The following is an 18051-nucleotide window of genomic DNA, read 5'->3' as shown; positions in this document are numbered from 1 at the left end:
TTGTGATATATTTTACATTTAGAAATTTAAGTTTACTAAAACACGAACAAAATGTATCAAATGAAACCATTAAATATTCCCAGAGACCGAAAATGTGTTCTTGTATTTGAATTTCTATTGAAATAATATTGTGAAGCTAATGAAAACGAAATGAAATGTACGAGTATATCACATATGAATTCACAATATCTACAAATCTTACTATAATTCTTGCTTAGCATTAATACTGAGCGAGATAATTCTCGCTACTAACAAAAAGACATTATTCATATCGACACATTGAAATTACACGACAACATAAAACAAAGGAGAAACAGAATCCCAATTCCAAAGATACCAACATAATACGAAAACGTCACAATCCATAAACAAAGCACATAGATCAGCACTCATAATGTGCAGTTGTCGCCCTCTGTAATTAACATTCGAGCCATTAGTTAATTACTACAATCTCTTTTAGCTTTTATGATATACGCGACTTATAATTGTTCCAAGTATTTATTTGTATTCGTTCGCAGATGAATTGCTACGCCGTAGAACTGCTACGGCTACGGTGTAGACAGTCCGTCTCCAAGATGAATAAAGCTATTTAGAAATAATTGTTATTATTAATTTTAATTAGCTATACTCATCGTGGTGCTCTCAGTATGTCTTAGTGTCAAAATTTCCATTGATTTTCTAACAATAGAGAATTATATTGAAATCATTCAAATTCAGCATGGTTCTGAACATTACCACAAATACACTCAGCGGCACGGAATCTTGTCCAAACACTTATCTCGCGATAGAAAAAATTTCAAGTGTTTCAGTTGACGGTTTGTAGTGCAGGTAGGTCAAAAAATGTTTACTTCAGCTCAAGAGGGTAATTCATAACGATTGAGTGCACTATGACGTTAGTTCTGAGCTTTAGTTGGTTCGGGTCATTTGAGCGACTGAGTTGCAAGTTTGATTTTGTGTGATGTTAAAGGTTTTCGGTTACATTTTTTTACTTTTGTGATTTCCTGTTTGTTATTTCGTAAGTAGGCGTGCTTTGAACCAATAAAGGATGCCCCTAACACCTGCAAAAGTTGCACAAGCTGTAGCACTGATTGACCAAGGGATGTCACAGCGTGAAGTTGCTGCTGCACTTAATGTACCTCGGTCATCAATGCAGTATGCCCTGAAACGATACCGAGAGACGGGCGGGTACACCCGCAGATCAGGTAGTGGAGGGTAAAGGTGCACATCGGCTCGAGACGATCGCTTTATTATCTAAGAAATTCTGAGAAACCGCTACCTCACCGCAGTTGAGATACGCCAGCGACTTCAAATTTCAAGAGGTGTGAATGTGAGTGAGCGTACGGTGAGAAGACGAATGGAGGAAGTTAATTTAAAAGCTCGTAGGCCAGCGCGAGGTCCACAACTCCTCAGACAACACCGAGTAGCTCGACTTCGCTTCGCGCGAGAACACGCTAACTGGACGCATGAGCAATGGGCAAACGTATTGTTCACAGATGAGTGTAGGATAGCTTTACGTGCTCCTGACGGTCGGGAACGAGTGTGGAGAAGAAGAGGAGAGCGATTTCTACCAATCACCACCACACAAATAGTGAGTTTTTATGGAGGCTCAATAATGGTTTGGGGAGGCATTAGTTCCGATGCACGCACGGAGCTGGTTATTGTCGATAATCGCCTTACAGCTGTGCGATACATCGAGGAGGTTCTTCAGGAACATGTTGTGCCTTATTCTGGATTCATTGGACACGAGCAATTCAGATTAATGCACGATAATGCACGCCCCCACGTCGCAATTTGCGTTAAAGAATACCTGGAAGAGGTCGGTATTCAAAAACTGATATGGCCAGCGCGAAGCCCAGACCTAAATCTAATAGAGCATATCTGGGATATGCTTAAAAGAAAGATTAAGTCGGTATCCAACCCTCCCCTAACTTTAAACGAACTTCGAAGTGCAGCAGTATCCGCTTGGAGCAGTATACCACAAGTTGACGTCAGAAACATCATTCAAAGCATGCCTGATTGAATGCAAGCGGTTGTAAGGGCGCGAGGAGGAAACACACTATACTAAAATGTAAAAACTTTAAAGACATTTCGCTTAGTTTCCAGTTACAGTGTTTTTGTTTTTGTGGAAAGTGATGAAACTTTTTTTAGTGAAAGTAAAAAACTTAAAAACTTTATTATTGGTGAGTTAATATTTTAATTACCACTTTAAATATCCTAACAAACACTTAATCAATCAATCTACCATTGATTTAGTAATAAAAATATAATAATATAAAAAATATCGCCAAATTCGTATGTGGCCAAGTTTCCGTGCCGGTGAGTGTAAAATAAATTATTTAAAAAGGTATATATTCATCATTTTTTATCAAATGTTAATCACTCACAGACACAGACAATACCAAAACTAAACTTAAAATCTTTAAAAATGTACACATTACTTACTCACTTAATTTAAATATTTAACATTCCATATCGTTATAAAAAAGGTTTAGCTGTCGATCCGTGACCTCGAAATGTTTGCAATACCATCTGCGTCAATCTGGACCGAAGCTCATTTAATTAAACGGCCGCTATTAGCTCAGCCCCCTTCCACTCGCGATTTGCTTAATTTCTGTTAATTCCTGCACCCATCGGCTTTAGAAGGGCAGAAAGGTACAAGGACGAGGTAATAATAAAAAAAACAGCTTTTTTATGTATCCTGAAGATATAGATAATTTGACTTGAAAAACCACAATTTAAAATTGAATAGGACATATCGCACCCCCGGTGCAATAATGTCACTTTTGTAAAAAAATGCAAAAATGAGTTACTTATGTAGTAATTGATTTAAAGCACTACTACTGTATTACTATTATCATTATATAAGCAAAAGTAAAGTTAAAAGTATTCGCTGATGTATTCATCTTATCAATATCACATAAAGTTATTGTTGTGGGAGGTGTCAAAGTTTAAAATGCTTCTCCTGAAAAACTACATTTTTGCATAAGTGACAGTGTTGCACCGTAAGTACGATATATTTGATTCATACGTAGTCAAATTTTAGAGTAGTTATTACTAACTTTGATATAAAAAAGAACTTGGAAATGGAAGGTAAGAAGTAAATAGTTTTACTTCGCTTGAGTCTGTATAAATAAAACAAAAGCTTGACTACTAAGTTCAATGACATTTCTATCAGAGTAGCAGGTATCTGCTAAGATAAGAAGAAGATAAGATAATAACTGTCTCAACTTATTGAAACATAGATCGTCTTCAATGAGCTCCACATTTAAGCTATTGTTCTTTAATCATATACTAAAATATAGAATAGAAATATATTTGGCTTCAGAGTTTTGAAACGAGTTTGCAAGCACGCTTAATTCTTATAATAACGAGCACATGTGCAAAAAAACAAACAACAAAATAGGGGGCCATTGTGTATTTCAGTTGACAACTATTTGAAAGCCACTACGTTATTCATCATTTTCTCCCTTAGATAAAAGTATTTAATACGTGACGTCAAAACAGCAACGTAATAAATAGTTCCTTTAAATTGGTACACTACATTTCACTCAGTAAACCTATTGGAGGATAAATCCCATTGTCCTTTTAATTCACATTTCAGTACATATAAAGCTTCGACTACGTTCAAAGAATCCTTCAAAAGTCGTAAGTAAAAAACCCACAATACAATATTGTGTAAAGCTGTCTGTTAACATGATAGGTAGCGCACATTTCAATTTGCCCGTCGGTTTTATTTTTAATGCCTCGATGGTAATTATGCTGCCAGACAGTGGGATTCCAACCCCTTTTTACTTGATATCGCCTACTATTTTATATATGTTTCACGTGCTAAATAGAATTTAATTTACCTGCTTCAAATGGAACGTTGATAGAGTTAAAAGTTTGAGGTAAAAGTTTTTTTTGGTGAAGTAAAATATTTTACTAGACAGGTGTCGGGTAGTCACGGGTTTTAGACAACTATTATTTTTATTTCATTTTTGGACATTCAGCAACAATGACCCAGCCTGATTGATGTATTGCCTGATACCTGATGCATAGACTCTTAATATTCAGTCAATTAAAAATATTTTCCTCTCCACAATACTTTGGACTACCACGATTATACTTGGTTTACCAAAACTGTTCTTCTATAAACGAAAAAATAATTTATATAAACTTATACCTTTAATTCTGAAGTATAAACTAAACTGAACTCACGAATAGGAGTCTCAACAAACACAGCAGTTAGGTTAAAGCAAGTACGAGTAGAATCGCTTTGATTTAGGTGTAGCTTAAAGAGATGGCTACAAATAAAGCTGTTAGCTGTGAATCGGCAGTCGGGTCACGAGCTGGGATCAAGTGCACTTGTATAGCGCTACACACGAGATTCTAGGTGTCCGGATATTATGTGTTGGCCTGTTTTGTTTGTACTACGTTATTGATAGTGTTCGTGTTTATTTTTGAACATTTTTAGAGTTAAAACAAGATGTGAATGTAAGTCATTAAGATTGTATGAAATCGTTAACTCTGATGACAAGTTATGCCGATATGAACTTAACTTGAAACAAATTAAAAATAATTATCCTATCCTGCAATTCTTTTATTCATCCCCTCAGATGATACTATAGAAATAAATAAACTTATCTAATAGAGTGTGTAATAACTTCACACAATAATATGTCTGAGGAACCAAAAATCTTAAGATACATCTCAAGCCGTTATACCCTATATACCGTTCGCGTCCACCTCACAAGAAAACCGAAGTGAAGTAATAAGAAAAGGTAGAAGTGCCCCATTGAATGATAACTCCGGGCCCTTTGTCTCGCGTCCGTCTTGACGAATCGAATTAAAAGGCTTATTGTGTCTACGTGACAGGCTGGCCCCTCACAGGCGCCGACACTTTTTGTCTCAGCCAAACTAAAATATTACAGGCCATTCACTAAATCCCCCACCCCCGAGGGGAGATTTGCTACTTGAATTTGTACTCAATTTTTAACAGGGACCGTTAATTAAGAGAGTTGCTCTTTATTGGCGAGAGTAGTCTTAATGCGTTAATTGTAGAAATGCAATCTCGGAAGAGGGCGTTTTTAATCATTTCAACGTCATATTTTAATTTAGAAGTTTCTTTTTGTGACGTAATTGATGAATTTTAATTAATGTCATTGTTTGATGGATATTTTGTACCCTTTTAATATTTATTTCTTGTTTTTTTGCAGGCCTCCTTGCGACATCGGTTGCCCTCTCCGTCCGATCAAGGTAAGATTTATTATGACAAATTTAAGTCAATTATAAGATAGAAGAAGAATAAGATAAAACTTTGAGAACTTATTTTTCCATTAAAATTGTATGTTTATATGAAAATCTAAAATAAATAATACACTTGATAATAGTATGTCTCAGCTAGTTTAAATAATAGCAAACTTTATTTCGTCAGTAGATACCTTGATGTTTACCGATATTTTGAAAAAAAAATCGCCACCCAACCTACCCTACTATGATAAATTAAATAATAAAAAATCATTTTGTACACAAAAAATCCCCAGCTAATTTCGACAAGCCAAGGACATTACTCAAAGCCGCCATCATTTGTCGGTCGGAGCCTTGAAGAATTCCCTACAACATGTCTTAATTATTCATCACATCCCACGACTTGCAGACGCCGACCAAAAAGCGTACCATAAAAATATATACTAAAACGAACACGCACTTTAATGAGGGCCGTGCAATATTTATACACAAGGAACCCTAATTGCTAGGGTGGAGAGTGGAAAAAATGGGCAATTTCACGTAATGTAATATGTATATTTAAGGTGAGGTTCCCAAACGCGGCCTGGAATTTTGTCGCCGTCGTACTTATTACACAAAACCACTTCAAACGTCTTTCTACGCCGCGCTTGTATGCAGGTTGCTCTACTTTGGAATTAGTTTCACAATATTACGCTGTTGTTGTTATAAAGACGTTTTGAGGTTTTCAGGTTAGATTAATACAAGACGTGTTAATATTTTATTAGGGGTCTTTAAATTCATTCGTTAATAAATAAATCATTTGCATTTTTTAGGTCTAAAAAAATTCTAACTATTTTGTGTATTACATAAAATACCTAAAGTGTTTCATGTACGATACGTTGATACGATTGTTGATTTCATACGCATTAATGTCCATAAAGTGTTTCCAGCTATCAAAGTATAAACACTTAATCAGAAAACGAGTAGAGTAACTTATACTCACAACGCAGTAAGTAGCCGGGATTTTTATTTTTTCAATATGTTTAGGTGCTCAGCTCGCTCCCCTCGCCGCCACAATTTCCTCTTGACGGAAGCCCTCAATCTAATGATATGGCTGTGTTAAAAAACACAAGGAAATTTAATAACGCCAAGAGCCCACAGCCCACGAGAGAAAACAAAGAAAATTTAATTTCGACGATTCCCACATGCTCAATATCGTTGAGAAGTTGCGCACTTATACGAAAGGTGCAAATTAAAAAATCCCCCATAACAGTACAATATATATTTCACAAATGTTTCCACGGATTTCTTGATAATATAATATTAATTGCGAAATAAAGAAATTAGTGGCAAACTTTTATTTGCACGGCTTAGGGGCGGAGGAAAAACCAACACGGTTGACCCTGCGGAAATCTGCATATCACGTTACAGGGACGGCAACCCTACAGTAATTATACGGGACAAAGCTTAAAACATTTCAAAGGTAAGCAAATTAGTTCCGCACTTAATGATCCGACAAAGCGCGTAAATCTTTTTAAAATGCGCGCCCGAAGTGTTTCCTCTTCCTGTGGGGTAAGTAAACAGTACGTTAAAAAATATATTTGCATAATCGCGGGGCACGTATGCAAATCTGTCCCGTGCAGGGAAAGGCGGTGAAAATTGTATCAAATTGTTCCAGCGACACGTAGGCTTTGCCGGCAATTTGTCAAGCGAGCAATAATTATTTTGAGCCCCCGCCTCGTCGAATAGCTTACAATATGGGCTGGCATAAAGCGTGTCATTTGTGCTAAACATTATGACGTGTCAAAATTTTCCCTTTATTTATAGCGGGGAAATGCACGTTTTACTTTTTCGTGTAAAATTGTGGTCGCTGTGTTTCATACAAGTTATTTATGTTATAATATAGGTACGCGCGGTAACTTTCACCCACACTTCAGTCGCATGCCAATAATAAATTACGCATACGGAGCATATTAGGTCTTGTACGTGTACGGTGTAAGTACATAACTGCTGCAAATATTCAAAGATTACGGCACACATTACTAAATGGAAGGTAATATATCAACAACTTTTGATTTTGATAGGATTTAAAATCATTAAAGTCCCTTTCAAAGTAAAACAAACGTGCACGTAACTGACTCATTATTTTCAATTTAATACGTTTTAAAATCAAAATCGAAGACCTAATCCTTTTAAACCCTTTCGCAACAAAATGCGTTCAATCGTCGAATTCCCACGGTTTTCAATAAAAACAAACCATTGCAAATGGGTGGGTTGGTCTCGAATTAAGCCGGCGGGCCATCACGGTCGGTCGTGCAATGGCCCGTCCCGCCTGAAAAATGTTATACGCCACCTGTGGCTCCACGTGTAATCGTATGCGTTTATCTCTGCCGGAACGTATGCACTGGCCTCACCGGATACACCCGGCTACAAGGATATACGTAATATTTGTACGGTAGGAAATGTGGGCGTATTTTGCTAGTGGGGACATATCCTGGCATGCTGGAGGTTATTAAAGTGGTATTTTTGTGCTAGGTATATCATTAGTTGGTTTGTTTTACACATCAGGTAGTTACCAAAAGTTAGATTTTTCTCGCTGGTCAAATAAGCAAAAGAAGCAGATCATTGATTAAGCTTTTTAATTCTATGACTCCAATTTACAAAAAAAGTTATGCAATGCAACTGAGCATTCCAGCAAACGTAAAATTTATTAAAACCATTTTTTTTACGTAATATATAAAATGCAAACTCATGTTCGCAGCTAATAGAGCCTTCCAGAACCAAGTTCATTCTACATCCGCGTTAAACCACTGACACGTACTAATCCTTGTGTGCATCCATTCAATTCCACACCAATATTCGGTATTTATGCGGCGCCCAACGCTCGGGCAATTATCATTCACGCAATGACTGGCCGGTGTCCACTCGTCGACGGGCCCCGAGCGACAGCCCCGATACATTCCCGCACCCAGCCAATTAACACGCCCATTGCATCCTGCTCAATTGACCGAACGATTTATTGACAGACCTTTTTACCCGATATTTTTATAGGGAACATTTTCAGCATCGACAACAATTTTCCCACGGTTATGAGGTCCTAATAGTGAACCACGGTCCTTTATGAAGCCGAGCGGACACAATAACGATAAAGGTGAGCAGAAAATCCGGACAATAAAGCCTCGACAAAAAAGCTGAGCGGGGGCTAGTGCGGGCCAAATAGTTCGTGAAAATTCGGAGGGTCGCGTGCTGGGGTACGAGTACTGGACGGGACACTTTACGACGGTCCTCTCAGTAAACCTGCCCATTATGTTGGGTTAAGGGATCGTCGCACTCGAGTTATAAAGATGCCGAACGCTCGGCTAAGATTTGTAGCCGGTTTATGGATGTAGAAGGGTTGTTGGATGCAGCGAAGGGTATTATGATCATGTCGAGTCGAGAGTCGTATCATATCCACGAGTCAACACGGCGAACATGATTGAGGACTGTTGAAAGGGCAGCGCGGAAATATTGAAATACGCTGCTATTTTTACGAATTGAAATGGTTTATTTCAAGTGCATGTTTTGTAATAATGAAATGTGGGGAAACGTTCCCGTTTGCAGATTTTAATAACAGTTTTTGCATAGTATATATTAAGTTCATTTATCTCTACTAGGTTAAGAATAAAAATAATTAAAAGAAATCATAATTTGTTGCTTTAATCAAAGTCCGTATATAGACTCCGCAATAGTGCTCGCAATAATCAAAATAACCATCTAAATTGAAATTTCGGCCATTTAAATTCAGTCACAAAATAAATAGAACGTTCTGAGAATTTAACGTTTCCACTGGCTATGTAGCACCTCAACGACACTCAAAAGACTACACTACATTGGAACGTACAAAGTTGCAACATTACGTTTTCATTCCAACGAGCAAAGGGGACACAAAACGAAGCCTTATCTGAGAGTTATAAGGTTTAAAGTTAAACAGCTGTTGCGGAGTAAATGTAGTCTATAAATTGGTTTGTAGGTGAGACATCTGAGGCTAATTGTACAGGGCAATCGTGAGTCCAGTGCAAACAGAGGCGAAGGTAAAGGCGTTTACAGGTGTTTGCTAACAGCCCTCACGTAAACAGCTCCATGCTCAGTGCCTCTTGCCAACGACGCCCGTCCTCCTGACAGACTACTTGCACTAAGATACCGTTGTTTGAACGTCTCGTTGTGGATTTGAGAACCTGTTGTAGAAGCCTTTGATATTATTATGGTATTTGTGCTATGAAAGTGATTATGAATTAAAGTTGGTTTTTACCTTTAAAAAATGTCAGTATTTAGTTATGTAGAGATCAAAGACATTTCGAATAAGAAAGGCATGTTAAGACATGTTTCGCAACATGTTACCCAAACAGGCACAAAGTATGTCAAATAATAAAACAATTCGGAACATTAAAGCAAAACCGATAAACATCGGTCGAAGGTATCGCGGAACGAGCAAAAGTTACCATCATTCGGAACAACGAGACTTGTAAAGTTGTACACGAAATTAACCGCAAAGGTGGAAACATTCACCCAAAAAGCGAGTGTGGTTACTGAGCGACTAGGTTGTGGTCACACCGGCGGCCCAGACACGTCTCGGTCAATCCTTTTGACGCAGTAACCTGTCGTGTGAACCGGCCCTTTGAGCTCTCACCTATGACCGCAAACGTTTTGTGTATTCTGCGCTATGGTGAATTAATTTGGTAAGATCGGGTGAGATGTGTTGAGGTACCGCCCGCGGCAAATGCTAGTCGTGCTCGCTATTTGAATACAAAAATGTATACTACATATCGCAGTACATCCAGTGAAGCTGCGAGATTTGTCTGTTTGTTGTTTGTCTGTTTGTTTGTTGTTTATTGATTGTTCGTTCGTTTTGCCAATATCCTCTGAATCGTTTCTATTCTCGATATTTTTATTCTTATTCTTCAATTTGTTAAGGAAAACCCATACTCATAGCCTAACTCAAATAGCCTATCAGAGCTAATACAAAATTTATTCAAATCGTCGTTCAAGAGTACTAAAACAAAAATACAGACCGTAAAGCCTAAGTACCTAAGCCAGGTACTTAGAAGTTGGTAGCACCGCGGATTCTTAGGCGCAAAATATGCAGTGCGCCGGCGTCGGACCTCCTCGCTGCATATTACATGAGACCAAGTTTTGTCGATTTCTTCAATATTTCACCGTGGGAAATCCCTTGCTCTGTTGTATATGAAATTGAATAAGTTAAGTAAGTTTTATCTTTATATGGAGTGGAACGTAATCGGATGAACGTCGTCTGCGGTACCATAATTTGATAAATACGTCAGATAGATTATAGGGTTCTAGGTCACTGAAGACTATTTTGCGGCGTAATTCCCGGGTATCATAGTCATGTCAATTCGGTTCTGCCAATAATTGTTAGCAGTGTTGTTCCGCAGAAGATAAGATAATCTGTAATAAAAAACGCTCTCTTCCCATACGGAAGACTGAGAAAGAGATCAGAGAGAAGGATCAATATGCGATATAATTTACTTTTTATTATTGCTAAGACAAGTTTAACAAACTTAAGTACTCTTATAAGAAATCTAATCGAAAATACAAACCTATTCAGTTTCTCCCTTATAGCTGACCCGCGCAACTTCGCTTGCGTCACCTAAGAGAGAATGGGTCATAATTTTCCCCGTTTTTGTAACATTTTTTACTGTTACTCTGCTTCTATTGGTCATAGCGTGATGATATATAGCCTATAGCCTTCCTCGATAAATGGACTATCCAACACTGAAAGAATTTTTCGAATCGGACCAGTAGTTCCTGAGATTAGCGCGTTCAAACAAACAAACAAACTCTTCAGCTTTATAATATTAGTATAGATACCGTAGAAGACAAGCCCCATCTCAGCAAACATAGAAATCGGGATTCAATTTCATAAAGAAACAAGAGCCTGCAGATGAACTTAATATTCAATACCGTTCGTATCGAGTAGTTAATAGAACTATTGTACCCACGTAGTACAATAGTTTCCACACCGAGTGAGATTGCACGCCGCTTTAATTTCATTGCCTAACACTCGTATTTGCCATCCATCCATGTTTGCTCTCCACCTCATTCATTCTACCAGACGTCGCGATATTTTCCTTTTGTCTAGACGAAATCTTAACGAATATGTAAGTGGTATAAATTAATGGGAGCTGTGTGAAACTTGCGTCGAAAGCGGACATGTGTGGCTTTGATTTTTATTTTTAACTACATTATTTCATTAAGAGATGCAACTTGATAACTTTACTTTTGAATATTACAAAATAAGTTTTTTAGTAGCCACCTCACTACCCTACCATTCGTATACTGTCCTGCCTGGTTGTTAGTGCTAAGTGAGATGTGCAGTTGCATGTGTGCAAGGTCTTATCCTCCTACTTCATTTCCAATTACGAAAGACCAAATGTTAGACCGCGGTTACCAAGTTGTTAGGCGGTTTTTTGTTGAGACGACGAATAAAGGCAAACATCACATATAATGGTAAGTATAGTCGCAACAAATGTAAGTTGGGAACGAGGGCGGTATCTCCAAATTGCTCATGTAAGACAAAATTAACCCTCGCCCACATTAACACAGATAAGTCGGCGAGCTCATTTGCGAGCCTTCCGGCTGGCGCTCGTTACATCTTGATATTCTTTACCCCTTCACCGATACCCGCACCACACGAGCAATAAATGGCGCGGAAGGAGCCGCTATCGCGCCGCCCGATATCTTCCATCCGAATTAATTTCACAACGCTCCTTCTCAGAAACGAACTAAGTTCGCGGACTTGTTATTTCGACGTGCACCCGAGCGAGCGCGACTTCTAATCGCGAAGAGTCGCGAGATAAAATGGCGACCCGTAATTACCATAACGCGCCTTTCGAAGATATGTGTAGAATCTTAATGGTACGGTGGCTGCGTAAATAATGGGCTCTTATGGGAAACTTGGTAAAGAGCACTGTTTCGTGTGTAATTTTAAGGGTTTCCTGCCTCACGTGCTTTTTGAATAATGTGCTAAATACGGAGCGAGCGCTAATGACGCTCTCGTTTGTTTTGATATAAACTTAGACAATAGATTTTCGTTTATGGTCGCCCAGCGGCGTCCTTGCGCGTTTGAATTGTTTTAATTTTGGCGTGACAACGTCTACTTGTATGAATCGAAACGGTTAATGGTGGCCGTTTGTTACAACTCGGATACAACGGCTACATACTTACTAACCTTGTGAGCTGGAATGTTAATGTGATTTGAGCTTCTTTGTGTATTTGTGACTAGACAGGCGGTTCATTTGTGGGTGGTGTTCGCAAATAGCAACGGTGGTTAATTATTGAGCTAAAATGCATATAAGAGCGGGTGCACACAAAGCGTTGTGTCGCTATCAGCGGCAGGATGCGGCGGTGTCGCGCGCGCTTGCGATTACGCGTGAGTTATGAGCTATTTCTGAATTGTGGTCGCCCGCGGCGCGCCGTGCCGCGCGGTCTACCACTGAGTGGCTTCTTTCACTGCCAGTAATTAGCCCTTTAATTTAAGTATACAATAACAGTAGCCTAGAGCGATACCCGTTTATCTTGTGTCGGTACTACTTATTTCAAATTCTGTTATCTACTAAGAAAGTAAAACTTGGTATTCTCATATTTACAATACGGAGAAAATGAAATTTAGTCTCACATATTTTTTGGTTGTTTTAATGAAAATAATGTGGAATATAAGACTTTATATTATACTGTTTTGTGATACAAATTTAAATAAAAAATTGTATGTAAGTAAGAAGTATGTGTTGATTACTGTTGATTAATCACAGCATCAGCTATAAATTCAAACTAGCCCATGAAAAGTTAAAATTTAAATAAAACCTAAACTATAAATGTGTGATAAAAACCAAATAAACATAAATAGCACATTTATACGATAGTTGTTAGAGCGTTAGACATAACATCAGTTGCGGCAACATTTGCTCACCGCACACCATTGTTCCTGAATGCATATTTGCGAACTCAGCTAATACGTTCCGAAATGCTCGCAGTATACACAAAACGTTGTACACCTTCTACTCGGTACTCCGCACCACGAACGTGTTCGCTCAAATTACAAGCATTGTAAATTAGGCACCAAAAACAGTTTCATTTTCCACACGAGCGCTGCAGCTAATATTGTCTCACCCCTAAAATATGCAGCCTTACCTGCGGGAATTGCCCAGATATAGTGTAATTGTTGAATATACCACGTCGTTTAATCCCGCCTACATCTTCTGGAATGTTCGAGAATGCAGCCAAGATTTGCAGGCAGTCTGCGGCGGTCTTGGCCTCGGGCCTAGCACTTAATACAAGGCTTAGCTTCACCCGGGATTTCTCGATGCGTCCCACTCCGAGCTCGCTTTTAGCGACACTGCTAAGCACGTCTGTAAACAAACATTAAAATCTCGTTTACTTTAGGAACCCTTTTAAAAAGAGTTAAAGTTGTGACGCCCCAGAAACGCTCCTGAAACTCGAGCGACTGCAAACAGCCGTCAGCATCGTCGATGAAATTGCAAAAATGTAAAAGAGCTAATGTTTGCTCACCTTAAACCCCTTCCCGACCCCACGTGCCGGCGTGACGAGCCGGATAAAAGGCTTTAATACACCCTCATCCCTTATTACGAAACTTGAAAAAGACAACAATATAGATCCAATGTGTCGCGGGCGCGGGCAATCATACGCGCATCAAAGGTGACGCGCCTCAGAGTTAGCCAAGTGTGGAGACGCCTTTATGTAACGACGTTTTGTATTACCATTCTGTATGGAAATGTCGAGTCAAAGGGCTACACGCGTTATGAGATCTGAAACAATACGGATTGTGACAATCCTGTTTCCTTTGCGCGCCAGGAAATGGTATTCGAATGTTTAATGAGAAGCCTCGCTCGTGTATCGTATAAGTACGAATATGAATTCTAGGATATCTGCTTTCATATTTTGTAATTCTAATTTCAGTTTCCTTTTCGTCGCGTTTCATTAGTGGATGATTGTTTTGTTTTTGTCACTGAGTACGTATCATAGTTCCCGACTGTCAGTATAGCTTTAAACATGCAATTTTCTTTGCTTAAGTAAAAATCTGTTAAAAATCTGCTTCCACACATCGTACGCCCGAACACATCAAGCAGTCATTACCGCCCTCTGAAAAATCTCTGCGCGCTGCTTTGCAAGTCAAAACTCCTTCGGGTACTCTTGGCTCCCGGGGTCTGACGAGAGTGGAGCGCGTGTGAACATTTTTCATATTGAGCGCCTAGATACAGGTGACGTGTTAAATGGTTCGATGCTTAAGATTTAGACAAGGGGACAACATGGATGGTACATATACGAAATTTTACATATATGACATTTCTGAATAATTATTACATGCACTTTGTTTTCTATTTTCTATAAATTTCGTATTACTAGTACAAATAATTTGGAGTATTATAACATCTTTCGTGAGAACGGTAGAATGGCAGCCATCAAACTTTTTTTTAAATAACTACGTACTAAGAGAATCTAAATTACTTTATACTTGTGTTTCTAAGTTTATAAGTTTAAAAAGGCCCACAGGATTTCGAGTTAGTTTATTTATAAAAGAAAGGAACGAACCTACACGCACACTTCCATATAATTTGCTGCAAGTCCCAAAAAAGGCTTTCACGTGCCTTGGGAGTGTAAATAAAAATTAATATATATTTTCCGCGTGGTTGTCCCTTAATGATTTCTGTTCGTGACACGGCTCGGTAGGGACCTGGTTGATTTACTCGCCGCAAATGTAGGGACATCTCGCACAGGTGCCATCCAACTTAGAAATTAGCACACCGTTGACTTTTAAATTGCCTCCAAAATTTCATACTTTTAAATTGCAAAGCAGCTGTTTGAATGTCACGTAAAAATGTTTAATCAGAACATTAGCGAAAAGTTCTGCGTTTTTCATCATTACACACTTAAGCAAATATTTTCGTACCGAATGAATAAATTGAAATAAATTCATAAAATAATAGGTAACTTTATACATCGAGATAGGCTTTTGTTTTAAACGAAAATATATTGCATCGTGTTCAATATCTCAAAATAAATAAAACACCCATTTGTCTGAAGATAAAATCGATGGCACAGATGTCGCTAACACATCGTTAAGGCGACGTGTACACATTACAAGAATGATTCTGTCCGCGGCTCCACAAATTGACATTCAATCAGTGTAGCGACATTGTTTCCCTATCAATCCTTATTGGGAGTTGGCACACGCGCCGATATGCCGCCATCAAAACGCAATTTGTTTATGAAAATTTATTGTATTCGCCATTACCGTGGATTCTTTTCCCCCGACGACCCGCGGAACGAAATCACTTTATTCAATTCCCTTTTTGCATACATCACACACGGCGTCTTGGAGGGGAACATAGCCGGTTTTGTCTGAACACGTGAATCGCGTTTGGGACGCGTGTTCGCTTCTTATTAGTCTGGATTGGATAAAGGTTTTACGAATATCGTTTCGTTGGGAAGAATGTACAATGCTTCTAAGATGTTTTCCTTGTTTAACGCTGAGTGTCTCAAAAATTATAAACAGTAAACTTAAAACATGCATATTTTATTTCTTCTTTTATTTTAATTGGTTATGTTGTTATGTTTTAGATTCCATGTTTACAGTTTTATGCGTTTACGTTACCTGTATTACAGATACAGGTAGATACCGTATAACCTATATTATGTATCTAAAAAAAATAAGAAAAAAATATATCTTCCTCACGACGTCAAAATATCTAAAAAAGCAAATAGGGGAAAACAATCACTCATACAAAGTGATTGGCACGGCAACATCTGCAGTGTTCCCGAATACGCGGTGACGAATAACCAGAAAATTTCCAATTCCAAATTCGGCACGGAATCATTTATCAGTGTGGAATTAGCGCGTCACACGTGAAAGGTGTCGATGTAAGTGGAGCGCGCGATATGACGCTCTTCCCTTCTGTTCCAAGGCTTTGCGAAAAGAATTGTCGCATATATCACGCTTAATAGGGTGAGGAGAGAGCACTACTTATGCCTAATGCGACAAGGAAACATGCTACGCGCCCGTACGCCCGAATACATTTCCAGAAACTGGATTTTCAATGGCAATAAATATGTGAGTGAGCCGAGCGACTCCTGTACTCCGCAAAAATATGAAGATTATGCCTCCTCCATAATTCATTTGTCGTTTGTTGCATCGATTTCGTATTAGGGATGTTTTTGTGATAGATATAATTTATGGTTTGTCTCGTTGGGGCGTAGTTAATGTAGACGGTACACCTGCAGCGATACAAAAATGTGACATTAACCCCTTTCCTTGTGACATAACAATAAACTGGTGACGTAGTCGTAAACACGATGAAACGACGCTCCGTAAAAAGCTACGATGTCGGTAAATATGGACAGGCGATGTCTTCAGCGACGACGGTAAACTGTTGGAAAAACGACTCGACACGCTTTTACCAGCGGGGAGTAGCGCCACGCTAATTTTTTATGAATATAATAATGCCGATAGCTTGCTCGAATGCCCATAAATAAAATATTTCCTTTACCAACAAGAAAATATTTGCTGGTAAACATAGAGGTTTCCACGTGATGAAATTGCCTAACAGTTACGAACGAAATAGAGGAAACTTTATTTATGAACGCGCAGCGTCTCACGGCACGACATCAATGTGGGCAATATGAATCAAAATCAGGCCATAAAAATGTATCACAATAATTTTGATACATCGCCAAAGTTTATCGCCCTTTTAAGATGTTCCTTAAGTCTATAAATTAAGACGGAGACGCACCGCAACCATAAAACCTAATATAAGTAATCTTTATTTCCTTACACGACGCTAAATCAGAAGATTATGCTAAATACTGTAGGTATTATTGCGCATACGGCACTCGCATACGTAACTAGAGTTTTATCAACCGCCCCCAGCTAAAAAGCTGTTATATTTTCAACACATGATTATGTAAAAAAATTCCAAGATTTCAACGTACGAGGGAAACGAAATGTGTGTCGTTAAGACGTGAGGTCTCCGAGATTTGCATCTTTACCACTCTTTTGTGGGGTGTGTTTTCTCACGATAATGCTAAATGTTACTTTGTACGTATGTGTATGTCCTTACATGATTTTGGCACGTTGTTACAATTTATTTACATCCGAGAAAAGTATCACGAAATTTAATTTCGGTACTAATATAATTTGTTAAATTTATTGAGATTCCTTGACATATTTGATGTACACTTCGTTGTAAAATAGTACACTTTCCAAATTAGCTCCACTCTAGTCGAAGTCCATTTACTTTTCGCTGAACGGGCCGGCAAGTTAACGAATAATTGATGAAACACTATTTCCGACCGACAATACAACGCTTTTTCAACTGTCGCACGATGTTTATATTTTGTTTAGTTGACGGGCCCATTTAGTGGAGCTAAATCAAAACGCGACAGCTGTTTTGTACTGCACGCTTGTCATCCCGAATTAGGTCCTGTCAAAGAGAAATAACGTCATAATACACCTTTTTAGCATCGCGAATTTCACAGAAAATCTGACATAAATGCACCCTATTTAGTATAATTACGTTTAGACATTAAATGGAGCTTTCACCGAATAATATTTTCATTTAGCAAAGACACTAATAATCTCCAGTCGTAAACGTAATGAAAAGAGTCAATCCCACCGTCTCCCAAACGACTTCCTCGTCAAGTTAATAACACAAAACAAATTACGAACAGAATCTCCTTGCTTAAAACAATTAATCATAACATTCGGCCTAAGAAAAAACACAATCCTTCCGAGACGGAGTTCAGTCATTATTATTATTTAAATCTTGAAAATTAGTC

The 18051-nt window shown here is 38.4% G+C and overlaps 1 protein-coding gene across 8 annotated transcripts in view; it reads left to right on the top strand.

The window, feature by feature from the left end:
- The window catches only part of LOC142972265 (uncharacterized), a 202007-nt gene that overhangs the window by 114326 nt on the left and 69630 nt on the right, over positions 1-18051 (top strand). For all 8 annotated transcript variants that reach the window (XR_012959446.1, XM_076113203.1, XM_076113210.1 and 5 more), the window contains exon 3: positions 5196-5235. Coding sequence is in view for 7 of the 8 variants with exons in the window: in XM_076113203.1 (XP_075969318.1) it covers positions 5196-5235 (40 nt within the window). In the remaining variant the exon portion in view is untranslated. The remainder of the gene's footprint in view (positions 1-5195; positions 5236-18051) is intronic.

Source organism: Anticarsia gemmatalis, chromosome 4 (assembly GCF_050436995.1).
Source record: "Anticarsia gemmatalis isolate Benzon Research Colony breed Stoneville strain chromosome 4, ilAntGemm2 primary, whole genome shotgun sequence".
NCBI classification, from domain to species: domain Eukaryota; kingdom Metazoa; phylum Arthropoda; class Insecta; order Lepidoptera; family Erebidae; genus Anticarsia; species Anticarsia gemmatalis.
The sequence above is the reverse complement of the archived record's forward strand: the minus strand, read 5'-3'. Positions and strand labels throughout refer to the sequence as shown.